Genomic DNA, 18,541 nt, shown 5'->3' on the forward strand with positions numbered 1-18,541 from the left:
TTCACTTCAAGAATCTTGGAAACCAAATACAAACACCAAATATATATATTATTTTTCTGTTAGCATAAATTTTAATTTAATTTGGTTCATATTACCTAAAAGGATGTAAAAGCATTTTATCAAATGAAAATAGAGAAAAAAAAATCATTAATTAAAATGTAAGCAGTTAAAATTTTCGCCTCGGAGTTCAATGCTGGGTTACACTGACATTTTAACACAACCTACTCCATCTCTACTGCAGCCCACATAAAAAAAAAAATACCCCAAAAAGCACTTTTTGTAGTTTTATAAGAGCAGATTACTGATGCATATTTCTTATTAAAATCATCTTTTATCCAAGAACATCACGACTATTTTGGCATTCATAAATGCTTTAGATTTCTTTTTAACTTATAAGTTAAGTCTGTACCAATCAGAATGACTGGTGCCAAGTCTAGAGAGAACACCGAACAGAGAATTTTTGTTGTGTTCCATTAATGTTTACAGAAACATCTCCAAAATATCTAGTCAGGTTTTTGTCCTGATCAAAAACAATGGCTTTTTAGATATAAGCTATAGGTGCTTATTTTTAAGAACTTAGCTAGAAATTTTCCAATTGCTGACAGTTATTCTCAGCATTTGTATTTTGGTTTGATTCTAAAAAGTTATACTTAATTCTTTACATATTCTCCCTGAACATAGACCAACCCAATATTTCATATCAAAGACAGAATTACATCACCTTCCTTTGATGTTTGAAGAAATGTTTTTAAACATTGGATGAATGTCATGTAATACTTTTTTTGTAAGGTTTTATCTGAGAATGTTTTTCTATCTTCTATCATAATTCAATATAAAATATCTACAACAATTTGACACACACATGCCTTCCTTTGTCCATTAATGTTTTTAACTAGCTATGACAGGCATGAGCTTAACCCCATACATGGTGGTTATACTTCAGTAAAATACATATTAAAATATTTGCCCTGCTGCTCTTTCCCAACTGCAGTCTGAAGATTTGCTTGTATGATATATTTGTATACTATATTATTGAAATGCATCAAAAATTTTTCGAAAAAAAGATAAAGCTTTAAAAATAAACTTCAAATGTTTTTAACTAACTATGACAGCCATAAACTTAACCCATAAATGGTGGTTAGATTTTTCAGTGAATATGTGTTAAAATACTTTACTGGCTGTCCTTTTCCATCTGCAGCATGTAGTGTTGTTGTAATATATCTGCATGCATTATATATTTCTATACTAATTGGTGCAGACATGGTTGTGTGGTGAGAAGCTTAACTCCCAACCACATGGTTATGGGTTCAGTCTCATTCTGTGGCACCTTGGACAAGTGTCTTCTTTAGCCTCAGGCCAACCAAAATGTTGTGAGTGGATTTGGTAGATGGAAACTGAAAGAAACCCATTGTGTGTGTGTGTGTGTGTGTGTGTGTGTTTGTGTATGTATAATGTATGTATATATTGATGTATGTATCTGTGTTTGCCTCCCATCCCCACTTGATAAATGGTGTTGGTGTGTTTCCATCTCTGTAACTTAGTGGTTCAGCAAAAGAGACCGATAGAATAAGTACTACGCTTTAAAAAAAAAGTCATGTTGTCGATTCCTTCAAGACGGTGCCCCAGCATGGCCGCAGTCAAATGACTGAAACAAGTAAAAGATAAAAGATATAACCAAAATACATTAAAATTAAAGAAAAATCAAAAAAAAAAAAAAATGGAAACTTCAGAATTCATTGTTTAGCTATAGCTTAATAATTTCAATATTGAAAAATGTTAAAGTTTTCGAGCAACTTGGATAATTTGTATTTCGATAATTATTATTTTCTGTAGTTTCTAAAATGGTGAGAGTATTTATATTAAAAAAAGATGTGAAACTTTTTTTTTTATCACTCTTGACTAATTTCTATCAAACAAAAAAAAAAAAAAAATGCAGCTGAAATTCGTAACTTGAGTTCAGGCTCAACGTGTGCTTGATCTAATCAATCCTCGTTTAACTTCTGTTTAAAAAAAAAAAAAAGAATATTTGGTACAATTATCAGTATAACACCTGCCAACTTAATTTGGAAAAATTACAACATTTCCATTACTTAGTTCATCACATTGTCATTATCATCATCATCATATTGTCATCATCACCATCATTAACATCATTATTATTGTCATCATCATCATCATCATCAGCATCATTATCATCATCATCACCATTGTACTTATTTCTTTTAATATCCATTTTCCCATGGTTACTGACATCAAATGGAGCCAGTTCATGGCTGTTATGAGCTGAAGCAAGAACGTTGAAACAAAATTTGTTATTGTCATTGTTAAATAACATTTAGTCATCTCTAGCAACACAAACCAGTGACTTCGAAGATAGCCAATTGAATATTTTGAAATGGCTTGCAGGACTAACTCTTTGAAAAAACCATGCTTTTGTCTGATTTAATATAATTTTGTATGCACCAGTGAGTTGCTGTGTAGCAATAGATCAATCTTAATCAAGCAGACCTATAATCAAAGGCATTCCAACTGTGACCATCCCTTTTTTTTTCTTTTAGGGATGTTTGGAATTGTATTATCTTATGTGTCATCATCATCATCCAGCGTTTTAAATCTGGGTTTTCTCCCCGTTAACAGGGTGGCCGGATCTACCTCAGTGCCATAGCAACCAAGGTAGGCAAGTGCAGCCCACCTCTGCATTTGGGCTGGCTGGCTGGTGCCCATTCTCCTTTGCTATCATGATGCTTTTTTGGAGCTGGATTTTCTACGGGGAGCATGCCCTTGCTTACTCCCAACCCCAGTTTCTAGACATGAGTGGTCCCGAGACCAAGGCCAAGGCCTCTACCATGAATTTGGTCCCACTGCATGGCATCTTGGGCAAGTGTTTTCTACTATAACCCTGGGCTGACCAAAGCCTTGCGAGTGGATTTGGTAGATAGAAACTGAAAGAAGCACATTGTGCGTGTGTGTGAGTGCGCCCATGTCTTGACTTTGTTGTTTGTAAGCAAGTACCACTGCCAAACAACCTAGATTGTTTGTTTCCGATTTTCTGTGAAAAACCTGGCCATAGGGAAATATTATCTTGCTTAGAAACAGGTGAGTGTTGGTGAGAGGAATGCTATATGGCCTTAAAAAATCTGCCTCAACAAATTCCATCTGACCAATGCTAGCATAGAAAAGTGTGCATTAAATGATGATGATGATAATCCTAATAGATGAATATATAGAATTTCAAAGGCATCAAAGATGCAAATTCCTTAATTTAGATTTTGAAAGTCTGTAAAACTACTAAATGGAATATTTCCTAACTTCTATTCAAAACTCTACAGACTCATATAAGAAAATGTTGAAAGAAAAATGAATTGAAAACTGAGTTTACTTAAAAGTTTTATTTTTTTATTAAAAATCTTCCACACCAATTATTGGTATCGAAGACGATGGAGTCATTCGCATTAAGCATTACTGTTTATTGTTGTTACCATTCCATCCTGTCTGGCGAGGATAAATGAGTTTTAATGTAGAATGTCAGAGTGTTGTTTTGTCACCATTTACTACTGTTTGGTGTTTGCATTGATGGAACCGTAATATATAATCAGTTGTGTTTTCTTCAATTTAACTTCACCAACACACCACCACCACCACCACCACCACCACTACCACCACCACCACCACTGCCATTCACCATCATAACCATTATCATCACCACCATCACAATCTTTGCCATTTTCAACATGTTGTTGTTAACTTGAGAAGAACTTCTTATGTAAAATTGTAACATTAACTTGTGCAAGAGAGCCACTTTAAGCAGAAAATTGCACTGTTTAAAGGATCTGGAGATGGTAAATATTTACATCACATGCAAGTGAAATGTTTACCTTCAGAAAGTTTGCAGAGATAAAATCAATTTATTATGTAATTTCTTCATTTTACAAGTAAACCTTAAACCAGTATGCCTGTGTAAACATTTCAGTCTCTTCAATTTAAATTTGATTCTGCATCTCTTATGCCTCAAATTATGTAACTGATTGGTATACTTGGTCCCGTTTGTAACCTTTCAAATTCAATTTCTTCTACTTGAATAGAAATTTTCTGGAGACGCAATAACCAAAGGGGTAAACTATCAGCTTCTATCCTATCGCTATTTCCCATTAAAAACCTTCCAATCGCCGTCTCCTTAGTTGAAGTTGAAAATTGCGGGTAGTGTAGTTGGGTATATAATACATCTCTGTCAAACTGACTTGTGGTTTGGAAGGTGGGTTTTTTTTTTTTTTTTCTCTTTGAATTATCTTTATATTTCATTTACAGAAAGAGGGAGTAGAAAAGGGTTTCCAGCTTCTATGATCTTAACTTTCTGCCATGTCTATCAAAATTGTCGATGTTCTCCTTGCTCAACGCTTTCTTTGTTAAAATTGTGAACTTAGGCGCAGGAGTGGCTGTGAGGTAAGAAGCTTGCTTCCCAACCACAAGGTTCTGGGTTCAGCTCCACTGCGTGGCACCTAGGGCAAGTGTCTTCTGCTATAGCCACAGGCCAACCAAAGCCTTGTGAGTGGATTTGGTAAACGGAAACTGAAAGAAGCTCTTCATATATATGTGTGTGTGTGTCTGTGCTTGCCCCACCACCACCACCACCCCTTGACAACCGATGATGGTGTGTTTACGTCCCCCATAACTAAGCGATTCAGCAAAAAAAACAGACCGATAGAATAAATACTAGGCTTACAAAAAATAAATCCTTGAGTCAGTTTGTTTGACTAAAGGCGGTGCTCCAGCATGGTTGCAGTCAAATGACTGAAACAAGTAAAAGAATAAAAGAAAGTGATCATCTTCTGTGGCAAAAGGGAATTTTTTGTTAAGAATTATTCAGTGCTGGGAAGGAAAAAATTATAAATGGTCACACACATATTTAAGCAACTTCCTCTGTTTCAACTTAAACTAGGTATGGTCGTGTGGTTAGGAAGCTTGCTTCCCAACCATGTGGCCTTGGGTCCAGTCTCGCTGCATGGTACCTTGAGCAAATGTCTTCTGCTCTAGCCCCAGGCTAACTGAGATAGAAACTGAGAGAAGCCCATTTTATGTAGTGGTGTGTGTGTGTGTGAATACCCTTGTCTAGACATTATGACTATCATTGCCATACAAACAAGATTGTTCATTTCCAATAATCTGTGAAAAACATGTCTGGGGAAATATTTACTTGAAAATAGGTAAAAATAATCTTTTCTACTCTAGGCACAAGGCCTGAAATTTTTGTGGAGGGGGCCAGTCAATTAGATCGACCCCAGTACGCAACTGGTACCTATGCCAGCATGAAAAAGTGGATTCTAAATGATGATGATTAATCTTCACTTATATGAAAATTTGCGTTTCCTTTACATATATTTTGTTGCTTTCTTCAATAATTGTACATATTATTTTAGCTCTGTCTTTTCACAAGCAGATGATATTTACCCAACATTTCAAATTTTAAATATAATTGTGTTGTCTTTACAAACAAGGGTTATGAAAGTAGAATATAGAATTTTATTTTGTATTTACCTGTTTATTTTTTTCTATTAAGTTTCTTCTTTATAAAGTTTTGTAATTTTAAAAAAAGCAACTAATAACAATCATCTTTTTGGTTTCTGATTCCAGACAGTCACCATGGCAGTTTTAGTGGTCCAGGTATTCAACATCCATCCTCATTTTATTCAAGTGTCATTACAGAAGATTCTGGCAGAAAAGTAAGGTTTTTTTTCCAAATTCATTTCCAACGTGTTAAAATTTTGTAGTTGTTATACTAATAGCTTTACAGAAGACACCTGTTTTCAGTTAATTTATTCTCCATACTTTCCCTCTTAATTATAAAGTATTACCCACATACACATCCTGGAGTCTTAATTTAATAGCTTTGCATGAATAAATCCAGCAATCAGTAATTAGCACCGCAGTTAAATTTTACTATTGAAACTTGCTTTGATTATGTCACCAGACTTATACCAATTTATCAGGTTCTCTGAATTATTATTCACACAAATTCAGCTCATCTGGTGACTGGTGACAACTTGCTTTACTGTGCCAATAATACCCATATGTTTCCAATGGTAAATTTCATTAATTTTCTTATTACTGGAGCCATATGTTTCCATGTACAGCTTTTGAATATTTGTCAATTATTTGCTTGATTGACTGCATTTGAAATTTCGTGCTAGTATCAGACACCAATACTTCGAAAATATATAAATATATATATATTTACACACACACACACACACACACACACACACACACAGTTCTGAGTAAACATTCTGAGATGACAAATGCTCAGCCAATAGGAAAGCAAAGCATTTAATATTCTCTTTTGTATTTTAACACACAGCTTATATACTTACACGTAAACTAACAAACAAGCTTACAATAACATGCACACTTTTAAGTAATTAACAAAAATATTTTTTATAGCCAACTGTCGGAACACTAGAAACAAACTATGCAACAGTTTGTTTCTGTTTTTATGCTGTCATGTGTTCCTCATTAAAATTGCAACTGAATATTAAACAGAACAAGAACAGCTTACACCTAATTTAATTAAATGTTTATTTTTCTTATTAATCAGAAGGTATTGCCTTAACTCTTGCCTTACTTGTGGATGCAAAAATCTACCCAAATACAAATACCCGAATGTTACCTTGACATTAATAAGTAGTCCTTTTGGATGCATTAGTATTGTTTTAAAAGATGGAATTTGAGGCTTTCATCATCATCTAAATAGACTTGGTTTCATATTCAAGACAACAAAATTATTTTGCAATTTTCCTTTATTTTTTATCGTTTACTTGTTCCAACCATTGAACTGTGGCCATGCTGGGGTACTGCATTAAAGGGTTTAGTCAAGTAGATCAACCCCAGTACTTTTTTTTTTTTAGTTGAGAGATCTTATAAGTAACTTGGTGGCCTTGCTGATACCAGTGCCATGCAAAAAGCACCACAAGATACTCTGTAAAGTGATTAGCATTAGGAAGGGCATCCAGCCGTAGAAACCATGCCATAGCTGACATTGGAGTTGGGTGCAGTCCTCTAGCTCACCAGCTCTTGTCGAACCATCCAACCCATGCCAGCATGGAGAAAATGATGTTAAATGATGTTGACAAGGGGACTTGTTCTATTGGTTACGTTTGCCTAACTTCTAAGTTATGGGTGATGTAAACAAACTAACACCTGTTGTCAAGTGGTAAGGGGCCAAGCACAAACACCGAGAAAAATACATACACAGACACACACACACACACGTTTATGACAGGCTTCCACACAGTTTCCATCTACCAAATTCACTCACAGGGCTTTAGTTGACTCAGGGCTATAGTAGAAAACACCTGCCCAATGTGCCACATAGTAGAACTGAACCTGAAACCATGTGCTTACAAAGCAAGCTTCTTAACCACACAGCCATACCTGATTTTTTTTTTATTACCAATTAACAATTTATAAACTCATAATACTTAAATAATATTTCTGAGTTAGTGGTATATAACTGACCTAAATTTTGTTGTGCCTTGGGAAGGTCATTATGTCTATAGTAACACATGCACTGGTTCAATACCACTTCTTTATTGTTAGCGAATTTGTTAAATATCTAACCAACTAACTAATTGATCATTTAATGTGTTGGTTAAACACTCAGTTAGCTGTTTGTTAGTCAAAGTTCTTTCACCACAGTTCGTTATCTTTTCAATGACTTAGTGACTTCCCCTGTCACTCCAGAGTCTGTTTTTAACTAAGTTTATCAAAGTCAATCTAACAATAAAACTGTGTTTGGCTTGACAACACAATGAAGTTGTCCGCATTACCATTATTTCAAGAGCCTAGGATTCAGTTTCAAACTCGAGAAAGCAAAAGTATTTTGCAATGTTTCTTCAATTATTTTGTTTGTATTATTATTACTTAGGTAATATAGGTGCAGGTAAAAGCAGCAAGCAGGTGGCAAAATTGTGAGCATGCCAGGCAAAATGCTTAGCAGTATATTGTCTCTTTACGTTCTGAGTTCAAATTTCGCTGAGGTCGATGTTGCCTTTCATCCTTTTGGGGGTCAATAAATTAAGTACCAGTTGCATACTGAGGTCAATCTAATCAACTGGCCCCCTCCCCAAAAATTTTGGGCCTTGTGCCTAGATTAGAAAAGAATATCTGCACATACACTTTCCACCGAGGTCGACTTTACCTTTCATCCTTTCGAGGTCAATAAATTAAGTACCAGTTGCATACTCAGGTCGTTAAAAAATTATGTGAAATAAATCAGTCACACTTCTACAGTACACAAAATATTTTAACAATATTTTTTTTATGAATAGAAAAATTATTATTTCTAAATCTCTCAACAGTACTCTAGAATAAAGATTATTTGCTAACACAATGTGGCAGTCCTGGTTAGGACAGTAACATTTGTCATAACCAGGACTCTCACACTATGTTGGCAAATATTCTTTACAATATTTTTTTATACAATTCCTAATAATATTTAATTATAAAAATATAATGGGATTTTTTTAAAACTTCAAATGGCTACAGGAGTAAAATGGGAATCAAAGGAGACCCACAGGCAAAAAATGGTTGAGACCCACTAGTCTAGCTGAAAGTAGTTGTTGCTAATAAGGAAAAAGGTGTTACTAATGAACAAAAAGGTGTTACTAATAAACCTGCTTACAATGATGCTCCCATACAGAAACTTTTAAGCAATTAACAAAAATGTATTTCATAGCCAACTGCTAGAACAATAAAAACTATGCAACAGTTTTTTTGTTTTTTTTCCCTCATGTGTTCATCATTAAAATTGTGACTGAATGTTAAACAAAACAGCTTACACCTGAATTAATAGGCATTTTTCCTTTCGTGTTTTATTGTTAATCAGAACGTATTGCCTTAGCTTTTGTCTTAACAATAATGACTACATCCTTGTTAGCTATTTTACTATTGTTTAAAAAGATTGGGACTGGAATTTGAGACTTTCATCATTTAATAGATTCATTTTGAAATTCTCCCCTAAAATTGCTGGCCTTGTGCCAAAATTTGAAACCAATATCCCATGTTAGTTTATATTCCAACACCACCTTAGTAATCCTTTCCACTATAGACACAAGGCCTGAAATTTTGGGGTAGGAGGCTTATTGATTACATTGACCCCAGTGCTCAACTGGTACTTAATTCATTGACCCCCAAAAGTCAACCTTGGTGAAATTTGAATTCAGAACATGAAGAGGGGCAAAATGCCGTGAAGCATTTCACTCAGTAAGCTAATGATTCTGCTCACTCACTGCTTTAATAATAACAACAAAGTTATTTTATGAAATTCTTTGTCATTTTCAAAAATAATTAAAACCAACAGAAGCATGGTAACAAAAAGGTTAAAAGGAATTGGTTTACCCAGGTTCAAAATTGTTGTTTGGGTGAAACTGGCCTGCTTGAAACAACAAAAATACAAATAGAATAGTCCATAATGGTCAGTTAAATTTCCTTCTTGTAAATAAAGGAATATTAACAAGCAACTTCCATTTTCTCAAGACTGAAAATTGAAAATTATTTGAGGTTTTCTTTCTGTATGTAAGCTGCATAATGTACTCAAACTATGTTTTAAATAATTACTCTGTATCACACAGGGAATGAACAGGTTTTATCAAGATTTCTTTAATTATTTTATATTTTGACAAGTTGTTTTATTTATTTATTAGTTATTCTATTTTCGATGTTGTGCTTGGTGACAAACTAAGTGGTCTTACTCCCTAGAGACAAGCAAAATAAATACAAATTTCTTTGCAGCTGAGCATTTTCTTTGCATGTCACTTTGGTGTTGATTAACAAGAAGCTGATGTGCTGAGTTAATAACTGTCCTTTCTTTGGCAGCTTAGGAATTCTTCATTTAAACATTAATTTTCACAAATAGATTTGGCTTTTTTCTCATATACAGTTTTTTAAAATATATTTTTTCCTTAAAATTTTCATTGCAATCATGGTAGTAATCTATTTTTTTCTTGTCTTTTTAAATCTCCTATTCAGTTATTTATTATATTTTTTTTTTGTTTAAACCTAAATTTAAATTGCATTTACAAATACATTATTTGAGAATTGGGTATGGGACAAAATAAAAGTAATTCAAATTTGTAACCCATAAGGAATTCCTCATATTCACTTGAGGAATCCATGTTCACTCAGATAATGGCTGCAACTTTTAGTTGCAGTCGTTATTTGGGAAAGTTAAGGCAGTGCCAATGTACTAGTATGGTGGAACATCTGAATATGAACATCTTCTTTTTCTCTTTTATAAGATCTGCAGTTAACAATATCCCTTGATTTAAAAACAAAAGTACAGTTCAGAAATCTTCTTAATAAAACCAGCATTTAAACCGGCCATATCTGGCTTATTTATATTCAGATCTGGCCTCTCACACTTGTTTTATGTTCAATCTGGCCAGATCCAGCTTCTCACGCCTACTCAACAATTTCTAAAAATAAACATTCACATTATCAAAATCTTGAATCTACAAGATAATGTATGATTAATTCAAAACAATGGGAATAAATAAGCAATTACATTTGACAGAGTAATTGGAAAGCTAAAGTGTTCAACTCATATTGTTACTATGAATAATGATACTATGTAAAGAGAAAAGTTTGGTCTATCAGAAGGAATAGGTGTGTTGTTTCTGCTGAAAGGGAATTATCGCAGTTTAATCAACCCATTGATTATTTCACATTCTTTCCAGTTGTTTTACATTTCTTTTAGCCTTTTTTTTAAAGTATTCGAACACTAAGTTCTGCATTGATTATCTTTCTTTGTGTTGGTCTCCTTGGCTGTTTTCCTCTTTCCTGTCATTATATATATATATATATATATATATATATATATATATAGTAATAATATTAGGGAATAAAAATTTATTCCAACCTTACAGGCAAAAATCGGTATAATATTACGCCGGGTTTCATAATATATAATATATATCTATATAACTAATTCAGAGACGAACCACCACTCTACAACTCAGTCAACTCAGAACCCGTCCAAATCCATGCTGTGAGGCATATACCATATTAATATTTATCTAAGATTTTAATCTAAAATTTTTAAATTTAAATAATATGTCATATAAATATATCCTACTAGCAGAAATACCCAGGTTAAAGAGAATAATGAAATCTAAAAACGCCGTCTAGACTACGCAACCCTCAACTGTTAGTAGCTACGATACCATATTTCTACATTAATAACTCTCCAATCCATGCCAGCATGTAACATAGACATTAAGTGGAATGCCAGTCTCTCATCTAGGAGGGCCTTGAAATCAATGTTACCAACTGGGGACTATGTGTGTCGTAGTGATAATAAAAAGACCCAAAGGAGGTCTGCAACGAAATAATTTTACTCAACACTTTGCAAGTGAATCAGTGGAGGCAAAGATGCGTCTCATTTACTTGACAATTTATGCACCACATTGCAGAAATCACAATGAAAGTATATCTGAAAGGGTAGTCTTACACTGTTGTACCGTTGAATTACAAATAACGCTCATCTGTTATGTTCGGGTTAAAATTTCATCAACATCAAAAATATATGAATTTTCATGGGAGTTATGGCCGTTATACATAGAATATAATTTCCAAATTTCATAAAGATCCGTTCAGTACTTTTGACGTAGTTTTGGATAAGAAAACAAATGACTAATGTGTGTGTTTGTGTACATGTGTTTGTGTGTGATGGGTGTATATATGTATAGATATCTGTATGCATCTATATATATGTATATATGTGTACATATTACATGTACATCTATATATATATACATCTACACATGTGTATACATATACATGTATGCATATAGATCTATATCTATATATATATATCTATGCATATACGTGTACATATACATGTATATGTATACATATACATCTCTTTCTCTCTCTTTCTCTCTTTCTCTCTCTCTGAAAGTATCGAAATGTGATTGTTTCAGTTAGTGGAATAACGTGTACATATACATCTATATGTATACATATACATCTCTCTCTCTCTCTCTCTCTCTCTCTCTTTCTCTCTCTCTTTCTCTCTTTCTCTCTCTCTATCTCTTTCTCTCTTTCTCTCTCTCTATCTCTTTCTCTCTTTCTCTCTCTCTATCTCTTTCTCTCTTTCTCTCTCTCTCTGAAAGTATCTGTCATTACAGTATCGAAATGTGATTGTTTCAGTTAGTAGAATAGTTTCATTTTTAAAGTGAAAGTATTTGACATGAGTGTTTTTGTTTCACTTTTGACACGTAATACTTAAATAGTGGAGGAAATATTATGTTGCTGTGGGCTCGAACTCTGGAAGAAGTTAAAATTTTTTTTTTGACTAAAACACAACTGGAACCCTAAGTAAGGCATCTGTAAAATTTGAATGAAATTGGTTGCGTAATTCTCGAGTTTTAGGGATTCACACAGACAGACAGACAGACAGACAGACAGACACACATTCTCATTTTTATATATATAGATAAAGAAACATTCATCATAAAAATATTAATTTTTAAAAAGTATTAATTTAAAAAAATTGATATATATATATATATATATATATATATATAAAAATGAGAATGTCTGTCTGTCTGTGTGTGTGAATCTCTAAAACTCGAGAACTACGCAACCAATTTCATTCAAATTTTACACATGCCTTACTTAGGGTTCCAGTTGTGTTTTATTAACAAAAAATTATTAACTTCTTGCAGAGTTCAAGCACACGGCAACATAATATCTCCTCCACTATTTAAGTATTACGTGTCAAAAGTGAAACAAAAACACTCATGTCAAATACTTTCACTTTAAAAATGAAACTATTCCACTAACTGAAACAATCACATTTCGATACTGTAGTGACAGATACTTTCACAGAGAGAGAAAGAGAGAGACAGAAAGAGAGAGAGAGAGATATGTATATGTATACATATACATGTATATGTACACCATTTCGATACTGTAATGACAGATACTTTCAGAGAGAGAGAGAGAGAGATGTATATGTATACATATAGATGTACACGTATACGTATATATATATAGATCTATACATACATGTATATGTATACATATGTGTAGATGTATATATATATATAGATGTACATGTAATATGTGCACATATATACATATATATATGCATACAGATATCTATACATATATACACCCATTACACACACATACACATGCACACAAACACACACATTAGTAATTTGTTTTCTTATCCAAAACTACGTCAAAAGTACTGAATGGATCTTTATGAAATTTGGAAATTATATTCTTTGCATAACGGCCATAACCCCAATGAAAATTCATATATTTTTGATGTTGATGAAATTTTAACCCGAACATAACAGATGAGCATTATTTAGAAAATGATGTCACACGTTATCGAGGCTACCATTCTTTCTGGATGTGCAAAAGGGGATGACGTCTTTATTCCAAGAATTCCTCTTACTCCATCAGGAGCAGACATTCCTTTTACATTCAGAAGACTACAATTCCCCCTTCATGTGACTTTTGCCATGTCCATAAACAAATATCAGGGTCAAACACTGTCTGTAGCTGGTCTTCTCTTGGAAGAGCCCTGCTTCTCACATGGACAACTATATGTTGGCTGCTCAAGAGTGGGCAGCAACAAAAAACTTATTTGTATATGCTCCACAAGGGAAAACAAGGAACATAGTTTACAATGAGGTGTTATAATCACAACAGCAAGAAAGTATGTACATGATCACCTTCTTTTACGAAACTTCATTGACTTTCATATATTTATATTGATATACATATATATATACGTGTTTTTGGGTGCATGTGTGTATATACATCTCTATATATAAAGATGATGCGTAGTCTAGACGGCGTTTTTAGATTTCATTATTCTCTTTAACCCGGGCAACGCCGGGTATTTTTACTAGTATATATATATATATATATATATATATATATATACAATAACTGAAACATATCTTTTGCATGTGTATGATCATATATGAATGTGTGTGTTTATTTTTATGTGAAGTGTAGTTTGCATATATAATTAAGTTCCCTGCACATAAGAAAAAGATGGGTGGACACTGCTGAAATGTTACTGATCATAGGTCTACTGAATTTAAGCCGATTTGAGTTTAAACAACAACCTTTGCTAAACTTAATATGAGTGTTAAAAAGACTTCATACAGGAGCATGAAGTTGGTGAAAGCCACCATTTCTAAACTAAAGAAAAACAGAAACTGCTGTATTCCCTGTTTTAGTCGACAATATACAAACATCAAGAAATAGAAAGTAAGGAATAAAAAAAAGCATTATAAAATTCTTTTGTGTACTTAGCAAAACTTTATTAAACCATCAGCCCAAGTAGAACTCATTGATTATAAGCAAGACAATGTTCTTGTTTCTATAAGTCCAAATGCAAATGATATCATATAAGGCATTATTGTTTGGCTGCCCCAACTTAAGAAATGGGTTATGAAATCCTCCTAAAGAACTTCCTCTTGACCAGAATTTAAAATCTAACCGAAACATTAAACATCCTCAACCGTAGACTCTAAACTTAATTAGACCAAGGGAGAGCTATTTATAGATGTGGATGCTGTCTTTCCCTTTTATTCGGAAAACTAAGTAGAATTCTCAGAGAATGGTTTCTATACACTAACAAAGGAACAACAAAAGAGATTTAAGAAATCTGGAGAGAAGAAAGGCAATTCTAAAATGTCTGGAGAAGCTTTCTTTCCTAGGAGCAATAAGATCAGAAATAAATGTGAGTAGTATTATTAAAATGTACTTTTGCTCAACCATGAGAAAAAATTGCTTTTGTTCATTGCATAGTTTTGAAGATAAAATATCTTTTATTGTATTTTTATAACTTCAGTAGAAAACTGTTTTAAAAAAACTGATTGTTATATAATACCTTGAAAATATTTTTCAGCAGTATGATAAAACTGTTTCCCTTCTTTTCACAAGAAGTAGTTTATACTGCATTTGTAGTTTTCCGGAATTTCTTTTAGAAGATTGCACTGTACAGCTTTTTAGAGTTGCACTGAGAGAACCAACCTAGTCAAAGATTTATAACTTGGATAGAATCCCAGATTGTGGCTCCTACTTTATCTTGAAAGCACTCAATTCTCTCCTTGTTTTATTCTTTGTTAGTGTTTGCGATAGAATTGGCATCATCTGAGGCAAGAACAGTAGCTACAGTAACAGACTGTTTGCAGTATATTATCTGAATATATTAAGCTACTGACTGGGAATAAATGTATAAGAAATCATCAAATAACCGAACTATGTTGATGGCTTCTTTTAGTCATTGATCAATCAAAGCAAAAAGGATTCTAAGGAAATACAATGAAGTTTTAAAGAATGGAGTGGATAAAGAAACCAGAGTGGAATGTCTGAGGTTATGCTAGCATTATGAATACTGTATGCATAAAGCTGCTTCTCTAGAAAGCTAAAGCTAATATTTCAACAGACAATACTGAAAGCGGTGTATAGATTATCAATCAACATGGCTTTTTCTAGTAAGAAAGACTCCTCCAAGGACATCTAGGAAAAAAAATCTAAAGAATTATCTCCAATTGGTTTTTGAAAAATTAGAAAAATCTATATAAAATAAAGATTTCGTTATTGGTTATTTAGTGGAAGACAAAAATAAATCAGCAGCAGCAGCATCATTTAATGTCCATGTTCCATCCTGGCATGGCTTGAATGCTGTGACAGAATCTGATGGGTCCAAGGACTATTGTACTCCAGTGCTTGCTTTGGCATGGTTTCTACAGCTAGATGTCCTTCCTAATGATAAACACTTTACAACATGTGATGCATGCTTTTGTCATGCCATCAGCTCTTTTGAGGTCACTGTGCAGTTCACAACACGAAAAACCCTGACAAAGGGAGGGATTCATCTTTATGTTAGGGGATGAAAGATTAAAATATTCACTAAAAGAACATAGTTGACAAAATTTGTAAATATTCAAATGCATGTAAAACAGTGATTTACTTTCACTTTAAAAGTGAAAGTAAAACAATAATATTTTCATTTGAAAAATATGTCATATTAGGTGAGATTACTTATAGCTTGTGAGGAAATTTATGAATATACTGTTGAATGTCTTTTACTGGTTTCAGTCATTGGGCTGTGGTCATGCTGGGGCACCACTTTCTAAGGTTTAGTCAAACAAATCAACCCCAGTACCTATTTTTCTTAAGTCTAATATTTATTGTATTGATTTTATTTATTTATTCTTTACTAAACCATTAATTTACAGAGACATAAACAAAACAACACCAGTTGTCAAGCAATGATGGAGTCACAAACACACACACACTCATATATGTGTGTGTTTGTGACCCCCATCATTGCACACACACACACACACACACATATGACAGGCTTCGATGCAGTTTCCATCTACCAAATTCACTTACAAAGTATTGGTCAGCCTGAGGCTATAGTAGGGGGTACTTGTTCAAGGTGCCATGCTATGGAAGTGAACCCAAAACTACATGGTCACAAAGTGAATTTCTTAACTCCACTGCCATGCATGTATCTATAGCTGATTATAAAATATAATGATAGTGTCAAAGCTGTATATTTGGTTTTTGGATTATTGGTTCCTATTTCATGAGGTAAGCCTTTTCACTGAGAATTGTGTTTTCTATTTAGGCAAAGCAGAAGGTTTACTTGTTTCACTACGTCTCATAAATAAAAATAGCTGCAACATTGCAAATGTAAGGCATGAAAAAGTGCTTCTGGCTGTAAAAATATTATTCTGAGAATTTATGGAAATACAATACAGAATTCCTAGAACCATTCAACTGTTAAACAATATAGAAATACTGAAGTGAAACTGATTTTTTTAAAAATTTATTTTTGAAGATAATCTACTTTATTAAAACTGGGTTTAATTTTGGTTTTTGTGTAATTTTTTTTCTATATCAATATATGTCTGTGTTGGATATAAATATTTTCTTAATTACTCAAATTATTAACTTAACCCTTTAGTGTTTAAAAGCTGGCCATATCTAGCCCAAATATTTTACCTGTTTTATGTTCAAACCAGTCAGATCCAACTTCCCATACCTTCCTATAATGTCATTCTAAAAATAAACAAATCACACCATCAAAATTGCAAAGCTACAAAACAATGCATGATTAATTCAAAACAGTATGAATAAATAAGCATTACATTTGACAGAGTAATCTGAATGCTAAAAGGTTCTCTGTGCCATCTTCCATCGTGTCAGTAAATGGTTACAGATTGTCTGTTGGATTCCATAAAAAAAAAACCCAGCATTTTATAAGCAATAGATAAAGATTATAGTGAGTAAAATATTGTAATATGTGGGCACATACATAATCATCAAATAGTGTCTGCTTTTTTGAAGCTTCTAGCACAGCACTCTCTAGTCCTTTGTCATCTCCTCTATGGTAGCATTAGTATTGGCTGAATAAGTGCAGTCTATACACAGCTATAATTTGAATTCTAAATGTTGACTTTCAAATTCTTTGGTTTAGTAGTTGACTGTTTAATTGAAGATATAACAAGTCATTACTTATCTTGTGGACTGATTCAATTTTAGTACTATATATAGACAATATCAGTTTCCAGTTAGTATAGCACTAAAATTATTCAGTTCTCTTTTCATAGCTTCTTTGATGCCAAATATATTAAAGTAGGAAAAAACAGTTTAGCCATAACATGACTCCAGCACCTGCCTTCAGCTACAAACTCACAACTCTGCAGCTAAGAGGAGACTAATATCTTATCTCATGTGTCATTGCATAAAAGGATAAACTTTCAATAAGTCTGGTTTGAAACTCAGAAGATACGAACATCAATTTTACTTACATGCTAATAAAAATCTTTGGTTTATGTGAGTACAGGTGTGGTTGTGTAGATAAGAAGCTTGCTTCTCAACCATGTGATCTTGGGTTCAGACCCACTGAACAGCACAGCACTTTGGGTAAGTGTTTTCAGCTATATCTCTGGGCTGACCAAAGCCATGTGAATGGATTTGGTAGATGGAAACTATAAGAAGCCAATCATATATGTGTGTGTGTGTTTATATGTTTGTGTGTGCTTTTGTCTTGCCATCATATGATAGTTGTAAACAAGCATCACTCTCATACAAGTGGTGTTGTTTGCTTCAAGTCTACCATAAAACATGTCTGTTCTCCATGGGGAAGTATTATCTTGCTTGGAAGATGCCTCACGAAATCTGACCCATGCAAGCATGGAGGGGGAGGAGGAGGAGGTGTTTCCTATCTCTCTTGAGAAGGCTTTAAGAAACTACTTCAGTGTAGACTACTTACAATACCATAACAGAAATATGAATGACTAAAATATATGAACTCACTGCTACTAGCTGATCAATTTTGCTATTAAATATGAACACTAACAAACTGCTAATGAACTAATCTGAAAAGTTTCTTTCTACCATGTCACAGTATATTGTTATTATAAACTAACCACATCAATACACACTGTTATGGTACTGCTTTTAACAATGGAACCAATTTCAGATACGTTTTTTTTGT

At 33.4% G+C, this 18,541-nt stretch overlaps 1 protein-coding gene across 4 annotated transcripts in view; it reads left to right on the plus strand.

The window, feature by feature from the left end:
• LOC106880872 (uncharacterized) overlaps positions 1-18,541 on the plus strand; it is a 281,292-nt gene that overhangs the window by 97,168 nt on the left and 165,583 nt on the right. For all 4 annotated transcript variants that reach the window (XM_052969997.2, XM_089356238.1, XM_089356235.1 and 1 more), the window contains exon 3: positions 5,629-5,717. In XM_052969997.2, the coding sequence (XP_052825957.1) occupies positions 5,629-5,717 (89 nt within the window). The remainder of the gene's footprint in view (positions 1-5,628; positions 5,718-18,541) is intronic.

The sequence above is a fragment of the Octopus bimaculoides genome, chromosome 8 (genome assembly GCF_046866305.1).
Source record: "Octopus bimaculoides isolate indiv1 chromosome 8, ASM4686630v1, whole genome shotgun sequence".
In the NCBI taxonomy this organism is placed as follows: domain Eukaryota; kingdom Metazoa; phylum Mollusca; class Cephalopoda; order Octopoda; family Octopodidae; genus Octopus; species Octopus bimaculoides.